The sequence below is a fragment of the Delphinus delphis genome, chromosome 12 (assembly GCF_949987515.2).
Source record: "Delphinus delphis chromosome 12, mDelDel1.2, whole genome shotgun sequence".
Classification (NCBI taxonomy): Eukaryota; Metazoa; Chordata; class Mammalia; order Artiodactyla; family Delphinidae; genus Delphinus; species Delphinus delphis.
Genome location: NC_082694.2, coordinates 61472682 through 61491698, shown reverse-complemented (window position 1 = coordinate 61491698; position 19017 = coordinate 61472682). Strand labels below are relative to the sequence as shown.

Genomic DNA, 19017 nt, shown 5'->3' with positions numbered 1-19017 from the left:
AGAAGTCAACTAGTTAAAAATCTAGAAAGTAATACCTTTACTCTATTCCCTTTTACCGTAAGTCAAATGAGTGTTTCAATATCCTTATGCCTTTTGCTTTGTTATGTAATTGTTCTTATGTTTTTATTAAGAAGATGAATGAATATAATATGTTATTGACAGTCACCCATTCTAAATTTATTTTAATGAGATTTGTCCCCAACTTTTTGTTCTGAAACATTCTGTTTTCAATTTCTGTCTCTAAATATCCATTCCTTAATAGTTATTTAGAAAAGTCCAATCCAGTTATTTTGAGGTGGAAATAAATTAAGTCAGTGTTTATAACGTTGAAAAACTTAAAATAGGGTTTCTCCTGGGTTGTGTGCAGTGTATCAAGCCAGGTTCCCAAGCTCTCTCCTGTCTGCAGCCTCTCTCTGACTAAAGGGTCTGATTCTCTTCCAGAACATTTATATCTCTTGCTTTCTGAGACTATACTGAAAATCCTCTTTTATTTTGAAATCAAGATTTGGAAGCATTTTTAACTTTTTCTTCTTAGTCCAAAATAATTAAAAATTTTAGATTATCTGTAGGCTAAAATATTGACTGTTATGTGACTTTGGTTTTCTCTAAAACGTTTAATAGAATGTCTTGAGCACGTTAGATTCTGAGTACAGTTCCAGTGAAAATGTAGCTGAACTTGAATCCCAGCGCTGCCCCACCCACAGGAGGCAGGTTGTATGGCTCTCCCGTTTCAGGAAGGGTCCTGCCCGCTGAGTGGCAGAGCCAGGCTTTGTGAGCACAAATCACCAGCTAGCACCGCACTGCTGTGGTCCTGAGCTCACTCCCCAAAGCCCCTCTCCGGCCCCACCACTCAGGGGACCTAACATTCCATGTCATACACTTGCTTTTACAGTGTAGTGTGTGGGCAAATGTGTACATGTGAGTAGACCGTTCAGCAGCTAAAGAATACTCCTTCACACGCCACCTGGTGCTATGCAGAAAAAACCTGTGCCTGGATACTGAGTTCTAGGATCCAGGTCCACTTCTGCATGAATCTGGACAAGCCTCACAACATCTGGGTCTGTTTTCTTACCTGAGAGAGAAGGAGGGGAGGAGGGATTTGATGATCTCAAAAGTAGCTTCTACTTAAATTTGAATTTTTTGACTTTTCCCAAGCCCTTTAGAGAGGGGAAAAAAAAAACACCCCAATCTGCTGGTGACAGGAGACTCCTGAGAAAGAAATGAGAAGGGAAATTTTAGAAAATCCCAGAACTCAGAAGATAATGGGAGAGATATATGGTTTTCATCATGAAGGGGATAAAGTCCAAAGGAAGTCATAAAAGAATTACGGTTACTTTTTCTTTTTTTTCCATTTTCTTTTTAAAAAAAATAGGAAAGGCAAAATGAAATAATAGTAATAATTTTTTCTTAGACTAATAATTTAAACCAGGATGCTCAGAACTGGTTGAATTGTGAAAACTGAGTGGTAATCCAACAAAATAGATTGCCTGTTGGTTAATGGCTAGTTGAATATTGCTAGTTAGTTGTTGTTGTTTTTTTTTTAATATCTGTAAATAGATAGCCCCTTATATAGCAGGAGCAGAGACTGTGTGGCCAAAGGCTGAATCCATAAGATAAGGACTTACTGTGTTAAACTGCTTTCTCATAGAATGTGGATATCTCTGCCTGTCCGCCTGCCTTTCTGGGTACGTTGTGGGGAGCGTGCTGGGTGTGGCATCCTCGTACCCCTGCATGCTCACCACCATGAACTCCCATCAGCCTGTGCATGGCTGCTGGCTGGCTCCCACACCAGTATTTGTACCTGTCTTTCCCCAGCTATTGCTACCCCACTTCCCTTAAGGTAAAGTCTGTCTTTGTCTCTCTTCCCTGTCACTCCTCTTTATGCAGCGTCTCCATATTTTTATTGCATTTTTCTTTATTTCACACTAACTTGTATATACACACAGAGAGCATTATATTTGTGGAAGAGGTTTAGATTCTGTTCCTAACTTTATGATTACACCATTTCTTTCTATGTCTCTTAAAATAAAAAATGGTCTACTGAGTTAAGTTCCCTTTGTTTGAGCCTCAGTTTTATTTCTGTCTTGTAAGACATTGACCTTAGAAGACAATTTCTCACTCATACTGTGTCATATTTTAACAGCTACAAACACTGTAATTCCAGGAAAGGAAACAAGAAAAAAGGAGGGATGCCTAACCCTATTGTATCAGAAAGATACATCAGATATACAGCCCATGACCAGAACGAAGGTCATGAATTTTTTTTCCTTTACCACAACATCTAGATAGTCATACTCTGCTGCTTCAGGTTGAAAATCTAGGATGCTTAGTTCCCATTCCTCCATCCTGATTTCTCTGTGCTCTCAAGAAAATTTGTCTTGTTGGTACTGTATTGTATTACAATAATAGAGTCTTAGCAGATTGCTGCACGATGTTTCTTGTGACTGGATGTAGATATTTAGAAAAGCTTTCCGGGGTTTCAGAATTTATAGCCTGAAATTGACTCATCCCTGCTGAAGCCAACAGAATGGAATCTTTGGCAGGTTGTCTTTTCCTTTCAGAAGCACTTGAGTTACAGCAAAATTAATCTAACCACGGGACTTCCTTCGTGGCACAGTGGTTAAGAATCTGCCTGCCAATGCAGGGGACACGGGTTCGAGCCCTGGTCCAGGAAGATCCCACATGCTGCAGAGCAGCTAAGCCCATGCGCCACAACTACTGAGCCTGCGCTCTAGAGCCCGTGAGCCACAACTACTGAGCCCGTGTGCCACAACTACTGAAGCCCACGCGCCTAGAGCCCGTGCTCCGCAACAAGAGAAGCCACCGCAGTGAGAAGCCTGCGCACCGCGACAAAGAGTAGCCCCCACTCACCGCAACTAGAGAAAGCCGGCGCGCAGCAACAAAGACCCAACACAGCCCCCCCAAAATTAATTAATTAAAAAAAAATTAATCTAACCACAAAGCTACAGTGAGTGAAAACAAGGTGCAGATTTGGAAATGCTCAGTTAAATGGCCAAGACTCATTGAGAACCTCATGGAAGACAGAGAACACTGGGCTTGGTGGTAATGAATAAGATAGGGACAAGGCTTGAAGGAACTCATTACCTTAAAAATATTACCTCTGCCAGTCTCAGAGAAGTCGCAGACCTTTGGAAGGTAATAAGAAGGGAACACACAGACACACACACACAGAATCACTGATGATCATTTTTCATATCCCTCCATATTTGCCTGTAGTTTCAAAGCTTGGAATCTACAGGTATGATCTTACAGAGAAGTCCCATTGTATCCCTCTGCTCCATTAACATCTCTCCGCTTTTGAGTAATAGTGTTGGAGGGACAGTGTCAAGACTTTGCTGCTACACTTACACTTGGGTGATTCAGCTTTCCAGAGCTCCCCAGTCAAGTCTTGACTCCAGAGCCTCAGCCTATCATTCTGCTGCTTGACGCCTTTAGGAGGGTGTTGAGGGGCCAGAGGGTGGGTGGGAGGATTACACAAGGGTCAGGAACACGGAGGACAAGACTGTCATCACAGGGCACATCAGCCCAACCAGACACGGATGTCAAAGCCAGAAACTTCCTGCATGTGGCTCAGAAAAGGCAGGTTCCTTTTCAAAGCTCAGGGAACCCCCCCTTAGTTCTTTGAGATGGTGTTAAGTTCTTTAGATCATCAAATAACAGTTATTGTAGATCCCTATGCTCTTAACAGTGTGCTAGGTAATTAAGTTGCATGTATCATGCTTATGGAAACTAACCAGTGGAAATTATCCCTGAATATTCATTTTCAAAAGTACTTTATCAAATTAAGACTCTTGTAATGAATTATCATGTCCATCTGTTCCCAAGACCTTGTCTTGAAGAAGACGGCACTTAATAACAGTTTTGGGGGTTTTTTGGTAAGATTAATCTTTTAGTAGACAAATATCTCTAATTCAGTTCACTTTTTGGTTGTTCCCTTTAATTTGAATAATTATCCAGCTGCTTTTGGGGAATAAATAAAATTAAGTTATCCAATATGTAAAATATGGGTTAGCATAGCACAGATTTAAAACATTCCTGACTCTTGACATGCTGTCATGGTAGCATTCTCTCTGTTTCTAAACACATGCAGAAAAATTTGGAAATATATTTGAAGCCCTTCTTTCTCAACTAAGAAAAGAACATCTATTCTGTTGCCCTCTGTCACAGTAATTTTTGGCCCAAAAGAGCAAGTCAACTCATGACGAAAAAAGCCAGAGTCTATATTAAACTCTGATGTTTTTAAAACAAAATAATTGTAGGAATTCCATGTTATTATTGGACTTATCCCCAGAATGAAGAAAATATGCTTTCCTAGAAGTAAAGCCCTTGCCCATTGGAGATGAACTATCTCCCTAGTAGAGAGTTTAATTTGTCAATAATTCACTTCAGATGTGGAAGCCCTGCACTTCCTATACTAGTGCCTTACGTCTTTGGCGTTTCACCATACATTAGACCAGTGTCTAGTCTTAGTTTATATTTGTTTCAGTCCTGAAACAAAGCTCAGGGCTCTCACTCAGAGGCTTTCAGTTTGATCTGAGTGAGCCTGGCCATCACCAGATGATAAAGACAGGGCCTTCTGACCCTCGCTCAAAGAGAGTAACTCAGCTGAATTCCATAAGACTTTCGATTAGGTTGGAAAGTGGAGTGCACAGCCTGGATAATATTGAACCTCAGAGGGCTTTCCCCACCCACCCTCATTTGAAATCATCATCATCATGACACAGCTGAACGGGAGAACAGCTCCAGACAGTTCTGCAAAAATGTTTTGTGAAGGTATTTACGTAACTAATAAGCAAATCTAGCATATTCAAATCCTACCTCTTCTGGAAATACCAGAAGCAACCCCAAATTTGGTGTACTATATTTTACTCTTCATCTGCACCTTTACGTGGGATGTAAGTGATAAGACTCATTACTGTGTGGACACAGAGTGCAGAGGGTTCAGGGTTATATTTGCCCAGCAGATGTTTAACTGCTTGACTGTAACCCTGAAGGTGGAGGCAGCTGGTTTCTCTTGGACTTGATGCTCAGTTAGTCTCTTGTGAATGTATCACACAGACAAGTGCAGTTTAAATGAACCTTTCCTGATTTTGCCTTTGTTTGTATGTCATGACTCTTACGATAAGATGATGGAGTACTCTGATCTCCATAACTAGATCATGGATTCTTGAAGACTCTTATGACACTTCCTAAGACATTAGATTGTGTACTTTTTTGAGGACAAGGTTGCACCTTGTAAGTCTCAATCTCATCATTGCCTACCACAGTATATGCTTTTGGTTAAATTTATAGATGGTTAAACTGTGGCAAGTCCTAGCATCAGAATCCTACAGTGTTTTTAGTCTGTGTGGAGAACAAATATTCGAGTGTTTATCATGTGCTGGATGTTATGCTAACCTTGTAGGAATAAGATGTAGACACTGATGTCAAGGAGCTTACCATCTAAAGGAAAGGCATATACATGCCACATCTTCTTTATCCATTCATCTGTCGATGGACACTTAGGTTGCTTCCATGTCCTGGCTATTGTAAATAGTGCTGCGGTGAATATTGTGGTACATGACTCTTTTTGAATTATGGTTTTCTCAGTGTATACGCCCAGTAGTGGGATTGCTGGGTCGTCGTATGGTAGTTCTATTTTTAGTTTTTTAAGGAACCTCCATACTGTTCTCCATAGTGGCTGTATCAATTTACATTCCCACCAACAGTGCAAGAGGGTTCCCTTTTCTCCACACCCTCTCCAGCATTTATTGTTTCTAGATTTTTTGATGATGGCCATTCTGACCATGTGAGGTGATACCTCATAGTTGTTTTGATTTGCCTTTCTCTAATGATTAGTGATGTTGAGCATTCTTTCATGTGTTTGTTGGCAATCTGTATATCTTCTCTGGAGAAAGAAGATGTGGCACGTGTATACAGTGGAATATTACTCAGCCATAAAAAGAAACGAAATTGTGTTATTTGTAGTGAGGTGGATGGACCTAGAGTCTGCCATACAGAGTAAAGTAAGTCGGAAAGAGAAAAACAAATACCGTATGCTACCACATATATATGGAATCTTAAAAAAAAAATGGTTATGAAGAATCTAGGGGCAGGACAGGAATAAAGACACAGACGTAGAGAATGGACTTGAGAACACTGGGAGGGGGAAGGGTAAGCTATGACGAAGTGAGAGAGTGGCATGGACTTATATATACTACCAAATGTAAAATAGATAGCTAGTGGGAAGCAGCCACATAGCACAGGAAGATCAGCTCGGTGCTTTGTGACCGCCTAGAAGGGTGGGATAGGGAGGGTGGGAGGGAGACACAAGAGGGAGGAGATATGGGGATATATGTATATGTATAGCTGATTCACTTTGTTATAAAGCAGAAACTAACACACCATTGTAAAGCAATTATACTCCAATAAAGATGTTAAAATTAATAAATAAATAAAGGAAAGGCAAACATGTAGAAAACAATGCAATTTAGAGGGCTACGTGCTTTAGAGATAGCAGTGTGCAAAAAACAGTAAGCTCACAGAGCAAAGAGATCCTATTTGGAAAACTGTTGGATTTGACTTTTGAGCTCAGTCTTTAAGAATGAGTCAGAGTTCACCAGATGGAGAAAGAGGAAAGGGCATTCTAGGCTATTGTGGTCATTGATTTTTAAACTTTTAATGTGTCTTGCAACTTAAAACATTACCACTAGAAAAGGGAACCCTCTTGCACTGTTGGTGGGAATGTAAATTGATACAACCACTATGGAGAACAATATGGAGTTTCCTTAAGAAACTAAAAGTAGAACTACCATACAACCCAGCAATCCCACTACTGGGCATATACCCTGAGAAAACCATACTTCAGAAAGAGTCATGTACCACAATGTTCATTGCAGCACTATTTACAATAGCCAGGACACGGAAGCAACCTAAGTGTCCACCGACAGATGAATGGATAAAGAAGATGTGGCACATATATCCAATGGAATATCACTCAGCCATAAAAAGAAACAAAATTGAGTTATTTGTAGTGAGGTGGATGGACATAGAGTCTGTCATACACAGTGAAGTAAGTCAGAAAGAGAAAAACAAATACCGTATGCTGACACATATATATGGAATCTTAAGGAAAAAAAAAAGGTTCTGAAGAACCTAGGAGCAGGACAGGAATAAAGATGCAGGCATAGACAATGGACTTGAGGACACGGGGAGGGGGAAGGGTAAGATGGGATGAAGTGAGAGAGTAGCAATGACATATGCACACTACCAAGTGTAAAACAGATAGCTAGTGGGAAGCGGCCGCATCACACAGGGAGATCAGCTCGGTGCTTTGTGACCACCTAGAGGGGTGGGATAGGGAGGGTGGGAGGGAGACGCAAGAGGGAGGGGATATGGGGATACATGTATACGTATAGCTGACTCACTTTGTTACACAGCAGAAACTTAACATTTTAAAGCAATTATACTCCAATAAAGATGTTTTAAAAAAAAAAGTCAACTACACTTCAGTAAAAAAAAAGAAAGAAAAAGGAAAAAATATTACCACTAATCCTGCCTATCTTTATGATTCAAGAAAAATGGAATTCATGACAGTGTTGGTTTTTTCTTAGATAATCATCCCTTGGCAAGACTCCATCACTTGTTCAAGATATTTATTACTTTCTTATTGCTTTCAATTAAAGATACTTCTTAGTATGGTATGCAAGGCCCCTTGTTAACCAGCTCTGGCCTATCTCACTAGCCATGTCTCCTGCAAGTTCCCCCACAGTATTCTCTAGTCCCAAATCCCAGCACAGCATATGCTCCTGGTGGCTGAACCATTTGCTCCAACCTAAAACACTATATTCTTTCTTGCCCTGTAGATGTAAGTAGGTTCTTTCCTCTTCCTGAAATGTCTTTCCCTCCATCCCCACTTCCCCTTGTTTGATGGACACTTCCCATCTGTGCCCACTCACACTCCCCTACTCACACATATACACACAGCATCAGCTCTTTGTGCCTCTAGTTGGTAGAATGATCCTTAGGGATGAATGGAGGTCTTTGGACAGGTGAGGGACTCCAGTGTTGAAAAGGTGGAATAGCTACTGCTGAGTGTGTACCCTTTTTTTTTTTTTCTCTCCACCAGTCATCAACAACTTGGGTATTTGCAGTTGGCAGCCTTTGGGCTGAATTTGACCCCAAGACATGTTTTCTTTGATTTGCCTTTTTTTTTTTTTGCCATCTTTAAATTAGTCATCAGCATTTAAAACCTGGGATGCTTGACTTAAAACTCTGGCTTCTCTTGAGCAGTTGAAAGGTGTAGCAACTGTGCGTTTCTGCATGGGGTGAGTAGTGAAGCCCCTTCAGAGGGCACAGACCCTCTAGAGTTGTCTGCAACATCCCACTTCCCTTTGAATGAAGACAGGTTTGCCGTCTCTGGGTGTAACTGACTTGGGGTTGGTGTTGAGAGACAAGATATGGATGGAGGTTAAAGGGGCAGGAAATTTAGAAGTATCATGAAGGTGGTGACTCAGGTAAAACGCCATGGGTTTGGGCTGTATTGTTAAGGAGTTGCCATCAGGATGAGGCCCACGCTAAGAAGAAAAGGGAGAGATTTGGGAGTAGATGTCTTCGGGAGGTTGAAGGGTTGGTGCAGTGGGAGCTTGGGCCTGAGAGACCTGGAAGGAGGGATGAACCGTTGTGCTCGGCGACTAGGATATCTGACTTGAAATTTGAGATTGCTGTGGCTAGTAAAGTAAGTGGCCGAAGTGGAGGGGCAGCAAGGGTCACTGGATTCCAAAAGATCAAGCGAGGTCAGGATGTTGAAACTGCTTCCTCCACATAGACCCGGAAGCTTCCGGTTTATAATGATATACATAAAATAGCTAACAGGTGTTGAGGGCTTCTGTGTTCCCTGCACTTTCCTGGGTACGTTTCACATATCAGTTTATTTAATCCACACAGCAGTCCTGTGAGATATGGGTACGTTAATCACCCTCATCCTACAGGCAGTACAAGTGAGGCTTGGAGGGGTGACGTGTTGCCCAAGGTCATACAGCTCCTCAGTGGCCAGAACTCAAACCTAAGACTGCCGGATGTCAGAGTACATTCTCTGAACCTCCACCCCCGTAGGAAATGGGCAGGAGGCAAAGTCACAGAGAGGGAGGGCCTGCATGAGGGAGGAAAGCGGTAGCTTTCCGTGGGCTAGCCCACGGCGGTCAGCTTGGAGACCGTCTGCCTCCCTTCCACCCCAGGTGAAGGGTGAGTGTGGGGAAATTCATGGTCTCACTGTAAGGAAGTAGTGTTTTCAGGCGAGCCAGGTTAGGACAGATTTGAGTGGTATACTCTGTGATGATGTTCAGATGCTGAGAGAGGAAAGGGTGGGGAAGGCAGAGCAGTGGGCCTGGGAGGATGAGTCCCTGGGAAGCAGAGCGATTCTCTGTGGGGATGTGCATTCCCTTGAGGACGGGAGACCAGAGGACCTTGCACTTTGCACTGATGACAAGGATGAGAGGTCTGGGAATCGACAGCCCACAGGGAGCCCGTGGACGTGTGCTCAGAGTCAGCTCTTTCAGCAGCAGCTCAGGCTGCAGGCAGCTCCGAGGAGGTGAAGGAGCATTAGCCACCCAAGCAGTGGAGGATTTGTCCAGATTTTCAAATAGGAGGTTCAGTCCTGATGTCATTAGTGTTTGTGCGTCACGTGCTCCAGGGAGGAGACAGAATAGTCCCCATCCGATTGTGTTCTGGTTTGTGATTATGTGTATCTGACACCTCCCTAAACCAGACTTCCTAAATGGAGGCTCAGGACCCCGCGTATCCCCAGCCCTACCCAGCTGAGCGCCTCCCACACGCACACACTCGGCAGGTAGTTACGGGACCACTGCATGTTCACCAGCAAGCTGATTCCACGTTCCAAAGCATCCGTTTCTAATACGGTCGGCGGATCCAGCCCTGAAATGGAAACACCTGACGTTTCTCTGATACAAGGTCCTGTCCCCACCAGACCCAGTCCTCCTCCTTCGCAGAGTGCCACCTGCCGGTTTCCCCTCCTTCCTGCTTTTCCCGCCTGGGTCTCCATGCACCTCTCCTGTCCCCCTCTGCTGCCGTCCTGCCCACCATGGGAGCACATGCCAGTGTCTTTCCCCCAGGCCCGGGGAGGTGAAGGCAGAGAGCCTGCCTGTCCTGGGATGTGGTGGTTATCAGCTTGTTGGGCTGAACTGAGTGCAGTTCAGGATGCCTGCCAGATCCCAGCTCTCACGGTTCAGCAGGAGCACGGGCCCTGGGGTGCTTCCCAGCCGTGTGTCTGTGCCTCTGGCTCCCTTGCAGGAGGGAGTCTCTTGGGAACTGCCCCAACTCTCCTCTCCTTTAAGCAGTCATGTGGAGGCGGTAACCGATGTGAAGTGCCCTTGCTTTCTCCTGACCTCACCTGCTTACTGTGGGGCTTGACTCTGCAAGATAATTTATAGATCTTCCAGGAACCATGCGGGCCCACTGCCTCTGTTTTCTTACAATTTATACCTCTTTTCTCTCAAAATTAGCACCTAAGGATAAGTTTCTTGAGCCACAGGCCAGCCTTGAGGATCCAGCCATAATCATCTGCTCCTTGAGAAAGCTGGGAAGAGGGCAGCTAAAATGACTATGTCATTAAGGGCTTACAGTGGACTTTTATCATTATTGCCAGTACCGCGTAGTAAGAAATGAAGAGGAATATCTTACCTACTTGCCCTCAATTGATAACTGTCCCTGTACTGGAGCATATCCTTCAGTTGCTCCCCGCAGAAAAAAGCAAAACATGACAACAGCAACCAAAAATGCAGAGTGAGTTTGCTGTTGTCTCTGAAGGGAAAGTGGTGAAGAACATGGGGTTTCTGGTTTTACAGGTGAAAAGAGGAGCGGGGAGGCTTCTGGAAGGAGGCACGTGTGATCCTTAGAGCTGGGTGGTGTGCTTGCTGCTGCAACTAAGGCACATGCCTAACCCCCTGGGTGGTGGAAATGTAAGGCATCACAGGAGGAATGAGCAGGAGAAAGGGTGAAGGAGGGTTTGTTACTTAGCAGTAAATCTTACAATGAGGCGGGAGAAGCATGGTGGTCCTAAGAAACTTCCGTAGGGAGGAGTGCAGGATAGTGGACCCTCAGGTGGGAAACCCATTTCTTTTTGGATGTTTTATTTGCAGTCTTCTTCTCTTTTTTAAACTTATACATACCTAGAAAGAGGTAAGAAATTTAATCCGTAGAAAGATAGTACATCAGATATAATTAAAGTTGAAAATACTTTTTACAGGATAAGAATATGTTTTATGTGTCATTGTAACTTCCTTTGCTGACAGTTTCATTGTTACCCTGTGTGGAATCCTAGTAGTACACGTGCTTTGCCCTTTTAATTCCACATTTATTCTTGTGTAAAGGGAGCCTTCCTTCCCACCTGAATAGAGTTGGTTTTGATTTATAGACAGTGATTCTCCCCTTTCAAAGGGCTCAACACTGAGTTTGGATGTGGAATAAATGCAGGGTTGGGAGATATGTTTGCAGGGGCCTCACTGAGTTGTTTTCCCTCCAGGAAGGGGCAGGGAATAAGGATCTGCTTGGGGAAGATGAGGAGTCTGACAGTTTGCTGCTTTGCTGAGTGGTGGTGGGCGTGGCAAAGAGGATTCCTCTCCCCACGGTGTCTTCTTCTAACTCCCTATCATTTAGCATCCTTTACAGTTTCTCTAGTCACTCTGGTGAAACAAACTGTTGATTCTTCAACTTGTTGAGTATATTGTTTCTTTTCCTGCATTCCCCTCCAAAACAAAACAAAACAAAGCAGTGTCAGAGACAAGGCCCATCTTGAGCCGGGCCTGAAGGTTGAGGTGCTTGGTAAGGAGGAGGTGGGTGTGGAAGGGCGAGATGGTGATGTGCTCCAAGGACAGGGTGCAGGCGAGGAGAAGCCGCAGAAGGGGATGAGCTGGGATCAGACTGTGGCAGTGATGGGAATGACGGTAATGGAATCACAGGATTTTATAGTTTGGAGAAAGCTCATTAAGGTCCAACCATCTTGTATTATGGACAAGAAAACTGAGCATCCCAGAGTTTTAGTGGCTTGCTAGCAGTCATCCATTTTCTGGTGGATGATGGATGGTATTGGATAGTAAATAAAGTTACTGTCTTCTTCACTCTATGTGTCTCTCACTCATAGGCAACTGTATTCAGGCAGGAGCAAGTGCTACTAATCAAAATGTGCTACTAATTAAAATGATAAAACTAGTTGTACATAGCTTTTTCCAACGGAAAGTGCAAATTAAACTGTGACGATTGAGACACTGCACCTTTAGGAGCAAGTTGTTCAGAAAGTGGGTCCCAGATTCCCTCCAGTGGAGTCTCCTGGAGAGCTTATTGTACGGGCAGATTCTGGAGCCCTGCCCCAGACTCTGAGAAACAGTCCATGACTGTGGTACCCTGGAATCCGCATTCTAAACAAATTCCATAGTCTTTCCCTCCACAGACTGATTTTGAAAAGCACTGCACCAATTAGCCCTGAGTTTAAAATTTATAAACATAAAAACTGTAAAAACAATGCATGGCCTAACCTCTGACTAGCCATGAAAAAAAAAAGTTTATTCTAGATTATTGTTTGGATGTCTTTATGTCATTCATTTTTTTCATTTACAAGACAAATAAGACATGCCCCTGCACTAGGGGAATTCACAGGAGAAAGAGTAGGATTTTGACTTCATAGGAGGAACAGGTCCCCTCCAAGAGGAGAGAAAACTAATCCTGGTTGCTTTTTTGGTCAGAGAAAGCCTTGTAGGGCGGTGGCCTTAAGGCTGTGTGGAATTCACCTGGGGCAAAAGAGAGGCAGGGATTTGAGGAAGAGTGGGCGCTGAGCTGTGGCACTGAGTGATGGGAGTGGGCGCTGCGCTGCGACGCTGAGTGATGGGAGTGGACGCTGAGCTGCGGCACTAAGTGACGGGAGTGGACGCTGCACTGCGGTGCTGAGTGACAGGAGTGGACGCTGAGCTGCGGCACTGAGTGACGGGAGTGGACGCTGAGTGACGGGAGTGGACGCTGAGCTGCGGCGCTGAGTGACGGGAGTGGACGTTGCGCTACGGCGCTGAGTGACGGGAGTGGACGCTGCGCTGCGGCACTGAGTGACGGGAGTGGACGCTGAGTGACGGGAGTGGACGCTGCGCTGCGGCGCTGAGTGACGGGAGTGGACACTGCGCTGCGGCGCTGAGTGACGGGAGTGGACGCTGCGCTGCGGCGCTGAGTGACGGGAGTGGACGCTGAGCTGCGGCGCTGAGTGACGGGAGTGGGCGCTGCGGCACTGAGTGACGGCAGTGGACGTTGCGCTGCGGCGCTGAGTGACGGGAGTGGACGCTGCACTGCGGCGCTGAGTGACAGGAGTGGACACTGCGGCACTGAGTGACGGGAGTGGACACTGCACTGCGGCGCTGAGTGACGGGAGTGGGCGCTGCGCTGCGGCACTGAGTGACGGGAGTGGACACTGCACTGCGGCGCTGAGTGACGGGAGTGGACGCTGCGCTGCGGCACTGAGTGACGGGAGTGGACACTGCACTGCGGCGCTGAGTGACGGGAGTGGACGCTGAGTGACGGGAGTGGACACTGCACTGCGGCGCTGAGTGACGGGAGTGGACGCTGAGTGACGGGAGTGGGCGCTGCGCTGCGGCACTGAGTGACGGCAGTGGACACTACGCTGAGGTGCTGAGTGACGGGAGTGGACGCTGCGCTGCGACACTGAGTGACGGGAGTGGACGCTGAGTGACGGGAGTGGACGCTGCGCTGCGGCACTGAGTGATGGGAGTGGACGCTGAGTGACAGGAGTGGACGCTGCACTGCGGCGCTGAGTGACGGGAGTGGATGCTGCGCTGCGGCACTGAGTGACGGGAGTGGACGCTGAGTGACGGGAGTGGACGCTGCGCCGCGGCACTGAGTGACGGGAGTGGACACTGAGTGACGGGAGTGGACGCTGCACTGTGGCGCTGAGTGACGGGAGTGGACGCTGCGCTGCGGCACTGAGTGACGGGAGTGGACGCTGAGTGACGGGAGTGGACGCTGCACTGTGGCGCTGAGTGACGGGAGTGGACGCTGCGCTGCGGCACTGAGTGACGGGAGTGGACGCTGAGTGACGGGAGTGGACGCTGCGCTGCGGCGCTGAGTGACGGGAGTGGACGCTGAGTGACGGGAGTGGACGCTGCGCTGCGGCGCTGAGTGACGGGAGTGGGTGTAGGGGTTCAGTGAATGGCAGATTGCCATTGTTACTCACGTGTGCAGGAGCATGTAGAGGGGCCAGTAGAATGTGGAAGCTAGAGGAGAAGTAGAGCCTAGACTTGGGAGCACCTTGTAAGCTGTACTAGGACTCTGGGACTGTCTGTGTAGACCAGGAAACAAACGACGGGAAGGGAATGCATGAGAGTGCACTGCCTTTGAGCCCGCAGAGCCAGCCGGCGTGGGCCTCCTAAGGAGGGGAGTGCCCTCTAGGGGCTTAGATGATTTTTCTGAGTGCTGTTCGTCTTTGTACTCCGCCACCCACATGCCCACTAAGCTGAATCCATTACCTACTGGAGAGAGAAAAAAAGACAGCTTCACCAGCCTACCTGGCTGCAGCTGTGATTACATTCTGCAGACATTTATTAGTTTGGTACCTTGACTGATGATTATCTTAATACTGAGGATAACATTAAAGGCTTGATTTTTCAGGCAAATGGCAAATGCAAGTTGCTTCTTGTTGGAGGTTGAAAAGCCCTTAGCCCATGATTCTGTTTATGTGAACTGACCAAAATAGGTAGGTCCATAGAGAAAGAATAGAGATTCGTGGTTGCCAGGGGCTGGGAGAGGATAAATGGGAAGTACAGGGTTTCTTTATGAGATGATGAAAATGTTCTAAAATTAGGTAGCAGTGATGGTAGCACAACCCTGTGAATATAAAGACCATTGAATTGTATACTTTAAAAGGGTGAATTTTACAGTATGTGACTCGTATCTCAGTAAAATTGTTATTTTATTTGTTTTCTTTAAAAACCCTTAGCACTTCTGCTTCAGATGTCCTAAGAGTAGTATGGTATTTGGGGTTTCAGAGAGGAGCTATTATCTGAGGTTGGCCTGGAAAGGCAGATGGTATCTAGACAGACAGCTGGAGATGAGGGCTAGATAAGGAATGTTCAGGAGAGAGTAGGGTGAGCAGTGGAAAGACAGCAAAGGGAGGGCTTGTTTGGAGAATAGAAGGTGACTGTAGTATCAGGAGAATGAAGAGAAATACTGCAAGATTGAATTCGAATAAAGATCTGTGGACTTGAGAGTGTTGAATGCTAGGCTGAGAAGTTGATCAGTTAAATGAAGAGTAACTGAAGGTTTCTGACTACAGAAGTACAAGAACTGAGCCATAGGATGGGCGTGGCATGAACTGGGAGAAGGGGAGACTTTGGTGAGAGGAGACCAGGTCGGAACCTAGAAGTTGGAGGAGGGAAGGTTTTAGAAGTGAGGGGTAAGTGTGGACATCGATTTACTCATAAGTTAGTCTGTTTCCTTAGCTACCAATCCACATGTTTTCTCCATTCCATTGCTTGCTGTTTATCCAGGCATTGGGGTAAAGGGTAAGAGGGAGATTGGGAGGAGGGACCAAAAAAATAATAAGAATGAAGAGAAAAGGTGATGAGGGCAAGATTCTGTCTGAGTGCTTCAGTTGTTCTGTAATTCAGTGACTCACTACAAGAAGACTCTAGGGGAGTGCCCTCTAGGCTCTTCTAGTGGAAAACACAGGATAGGAAACCTTGTTTGATTTTATTATGTATAGACATAATAAATTTCCTTGGCAAATAAGGGTCCTGATGAGGCCCCCGTTTGTTACCTGAGAGTGTGTGTAGACTATCTGTCGAAAAATAACTCACGTGAGTTGTATTATGTTGAACTCTATGAAATTGCTATTTGACTATTTTTGATATACAAAGAAAGCAGTTTCGTGAAGTCTCAACCTAATAGATACTTGCTCGATAGATATCTGATGACAGCCCAGATTTTAACCTTTTCTGATTCCTTCATAAGTTCCTTCTTTATTAAGGTGCTAATGGTCTTGAACCTCTGCTAGTCTCAGGTTCGGGGAAGCTGTGAAGAATCAAAAGGTGGCAGTAAGTAGGGAGGGCTTTCCAAGGGGCTGGTAGAGAAGGGAAAGGAGCTGGGAGCAAGCCTGCCAGCCAAAACCAGGGCATCTGAATCCTTGGATCTTTAGTGTGCAGTCATTCTGCGTTTAGAAATAAAAATTCAACCTAAAGGGTTTTCCTTTCCTAAATGGGTCACTAGGCAGTTGTGCAGTTTTAGATCTTCTGCAACATGCTGGAGACAACCTGTATGGGTCTCTGAGAAAACAAGAGAGATGTTTCAATGTTGGGAAATAGATGAAATGTCAAAAGCGGGAAAAAGGGCAAACTTAGTCATGGTTTTCAGGTTGGTGTGATTTCTTTCGGCCCAGCAGAAAGCCTGGCACGCAAGTGTTGAGGAAAGGTCTCTGAAGGGTTGAAAAGCATCAGAGGAGGTATTTATTGGTTGATCGTATGCTCCCTGGTGTTTAACCTAAAGTAATTTCCTCGAACACGTCAGTGGGAGAGAAGGGGAATTCCCAAAGATGTGGAAAAAGGTTAGTCAGCTATTCTTGTAGGATGCTTTCATTGTAATGACATCCAGATATTGGGATCAGGGTGGGGCGTCTCAGTACTCTACCCCCATTAATCTGTAAACTCTGAAGAGTTTAAGTTGTACAGAGTGTCAAGTGCAATAAATATTGTTACTGTAACATCACAGGGATATGATCATCTGCTTAAAACTGCAGTGCCTAGGCACATAAAAATGAGAGACTGTGGGATAACCTTACCAGGGACTAAAAGCTCAGTTCATATTTACTCAGCTGTAGAAGGTGATTGTTCTGTAGGAATAGAGATTATGAATCAAGAGCTCCCGGCTTTGCTCACACAAAACAGCCAAACATTTATTTTAAACCATAGTCAGAAATACCATTGCAGCAAAACTTTAATTACCTAACACCCTCTTCTCCAATATAATCTGTATATAACTATCTCCCCACATGGAAGAAGCGTGAGAGGGGATATTCACACCTTTCCAGTGGCTTTAATGGAGTTTGGTGTAAATTTTAACTTAATTCGTTTCCTTTTTAGTTCCACAGTTAACTATAAATGTCATTAAACCTCTAGGCCTGATTATGGAAGTACTTGTGGACAACAGTCACATTTTAATTTATGAAAGATCCAAAGAAAAATAGAACAAAACAATCAAATAAGAAGAGGGAAAAAACAGAATTAATGTGCTAATGGTTCTTCCTTGCTGGGAATGTTACCCTCCCCTGATCTTGGCCTCTCTGTTACATAAATACCCACATACTTCCGGCAAGGATGTCTCTTTTTAGGATGTCTTCCTTTCACTCCTGCCAACCTGGGAACTCCCTTAGTCATCCTCTCTACCCTCTGACCCACGCTTCCATTGCCAGGGGAGTCCCAGGGCAGAGTCTAGCTGCTCCTTCCTTGTATTACAGTTACATCCTGACACCCTCCTGCCCTGAGCTTCTCATTTCCTGCCTCTTATTTCATTACGACACATCAACATCAGGCAGTTGACAATATCTTTTTCTCCTCTTATATTTACCTGCCTCTTATTTTCCTGTGGTCAGGCAAGTTTTGCAGCGGAGTTGAAGTTAAGGGTGAGAGCCAACAGAGGTAGTTTGCATTCAGAGAAATGCACACATGCAGCTTAGAAGATCCAAAACATCAAGACTTTCAGCTTCCAGATAGCTGTCACAAACTCCATTTGCTAAAGCTTATGCCCTTTATTTATAAAGCTCCTCGGTCTTCAATCAGAATCTATTTCTTTTATTATACACAATTATAAATTAATTAATGTAGCTCCAGAGGAGGATGCTACTAGACACAATCACGAAGATTAAAAAAAAAAAAAAAAAAGCCAAACTAATAACCTATTAGTTGAAAGACGAGTCAGAAAATTTGCTGAAAAACACCTAAAGGTCAACAGCAACCAAGTAGCAACATAGAATCATTTAACGCAGGAGCATCATTCTGTGTCAGACCGTGCAAGCATCACTGATGTCTGGAGTAACAGGATAATGTATGCATGTAAAGATGGCCCTGAGTCATCAAGAAAATGTTCGTTATGCTCAATACCAGTCTGGTTAAGTAAGAAATGAAGTAATGCATTTTAGGAATATTTCTGTCAAAATGGTTAACGTTAAATATCTGGACGTATACTAAGGAGATGAGCCTTAGTTATTTGGAATGCCAATTATGTTAGGACCCGCTCCCCATTCCCCAGCGACACCAGATAAACAGGACAGTGTCACAGAGAGGGGTGAATAGTTTTCCACAGCCACTTTGTTTGTGGTCTCCCGACTTCTATGTTGTTGTTTATTCATGGGGTTTTCCTTCCCTTTTCTTTGGTTTCAGATGCGAGTGTCTCTCTGGCTTATGTGGTTTCCCCGTGTGTGAGGTGGGATCCACTCCCCGCATAGTCTCTCGTGGAGATGGGACACCTGGAAAGTGCTGTGATGTCTTTGAATGTGTTAATGGTACGTGGGGTTTCTCTTGTTCTCAGAGAGTGTACATTTGTGCAGGAGGAGGAGGGAGGGTTCAATCTAGCTGTTTCTGTCTTTTAAGGCAGAGAATATACTCAGGGACTTGATGAAACTCAGAAAGAATATTTGTTTAAGATCCCACTAGGCAGTAGAGAAAGTTAGGAAAGGAATCATCATTCCATCCATTAGAAAGAGCATTTTGGAAGTGTAATCACAGACTGCATGTAGCAATCATATTCTGCTGTGTTTCAGTAGTTCAGAAATTTTAGGATTGCAAGAAAAGGATCATGGAAAATGTGGTCGTATCCCTCCTATCATTCAAGATCTCATTGCATTATTGTCAGAGGTAATCTTTGTAACTAACACCACATTGGAGTGTCCACAATTTGAAAGAGAAAAGACACTGTTCCTTTAGTTTAGCATTTTCCTACTTAGAGGAAACACCTCTG

The 19017-nt window shown here is 44.8% G+C and overlaps 1 protein-coding gene across 3 annotated transcripts in view; it reads left to right on the top strand.

Annotated features, from left to right (window-relative positions):
* Positions 1-19017, top strand: part of CRIM1 (cysteine rich transmembrane BMP regulator 1) — a 205907-nt gene that overhangs the window by 103401 nt on the left and 83489 nt on the right. For all 3 annotated transcript variants that reach the window (XM_060026833.1, XM_060026831.1, XM_060026832.1), the window contains one exon: positions 18441-18562. In XM_060026833.1, the coding sequence (XP_059882816.1) occupies positions 18441-18562 (122 nt within the window). The remainder of the gene's footprint in view (positions 1-18440; positions 18563-19017) is intronic.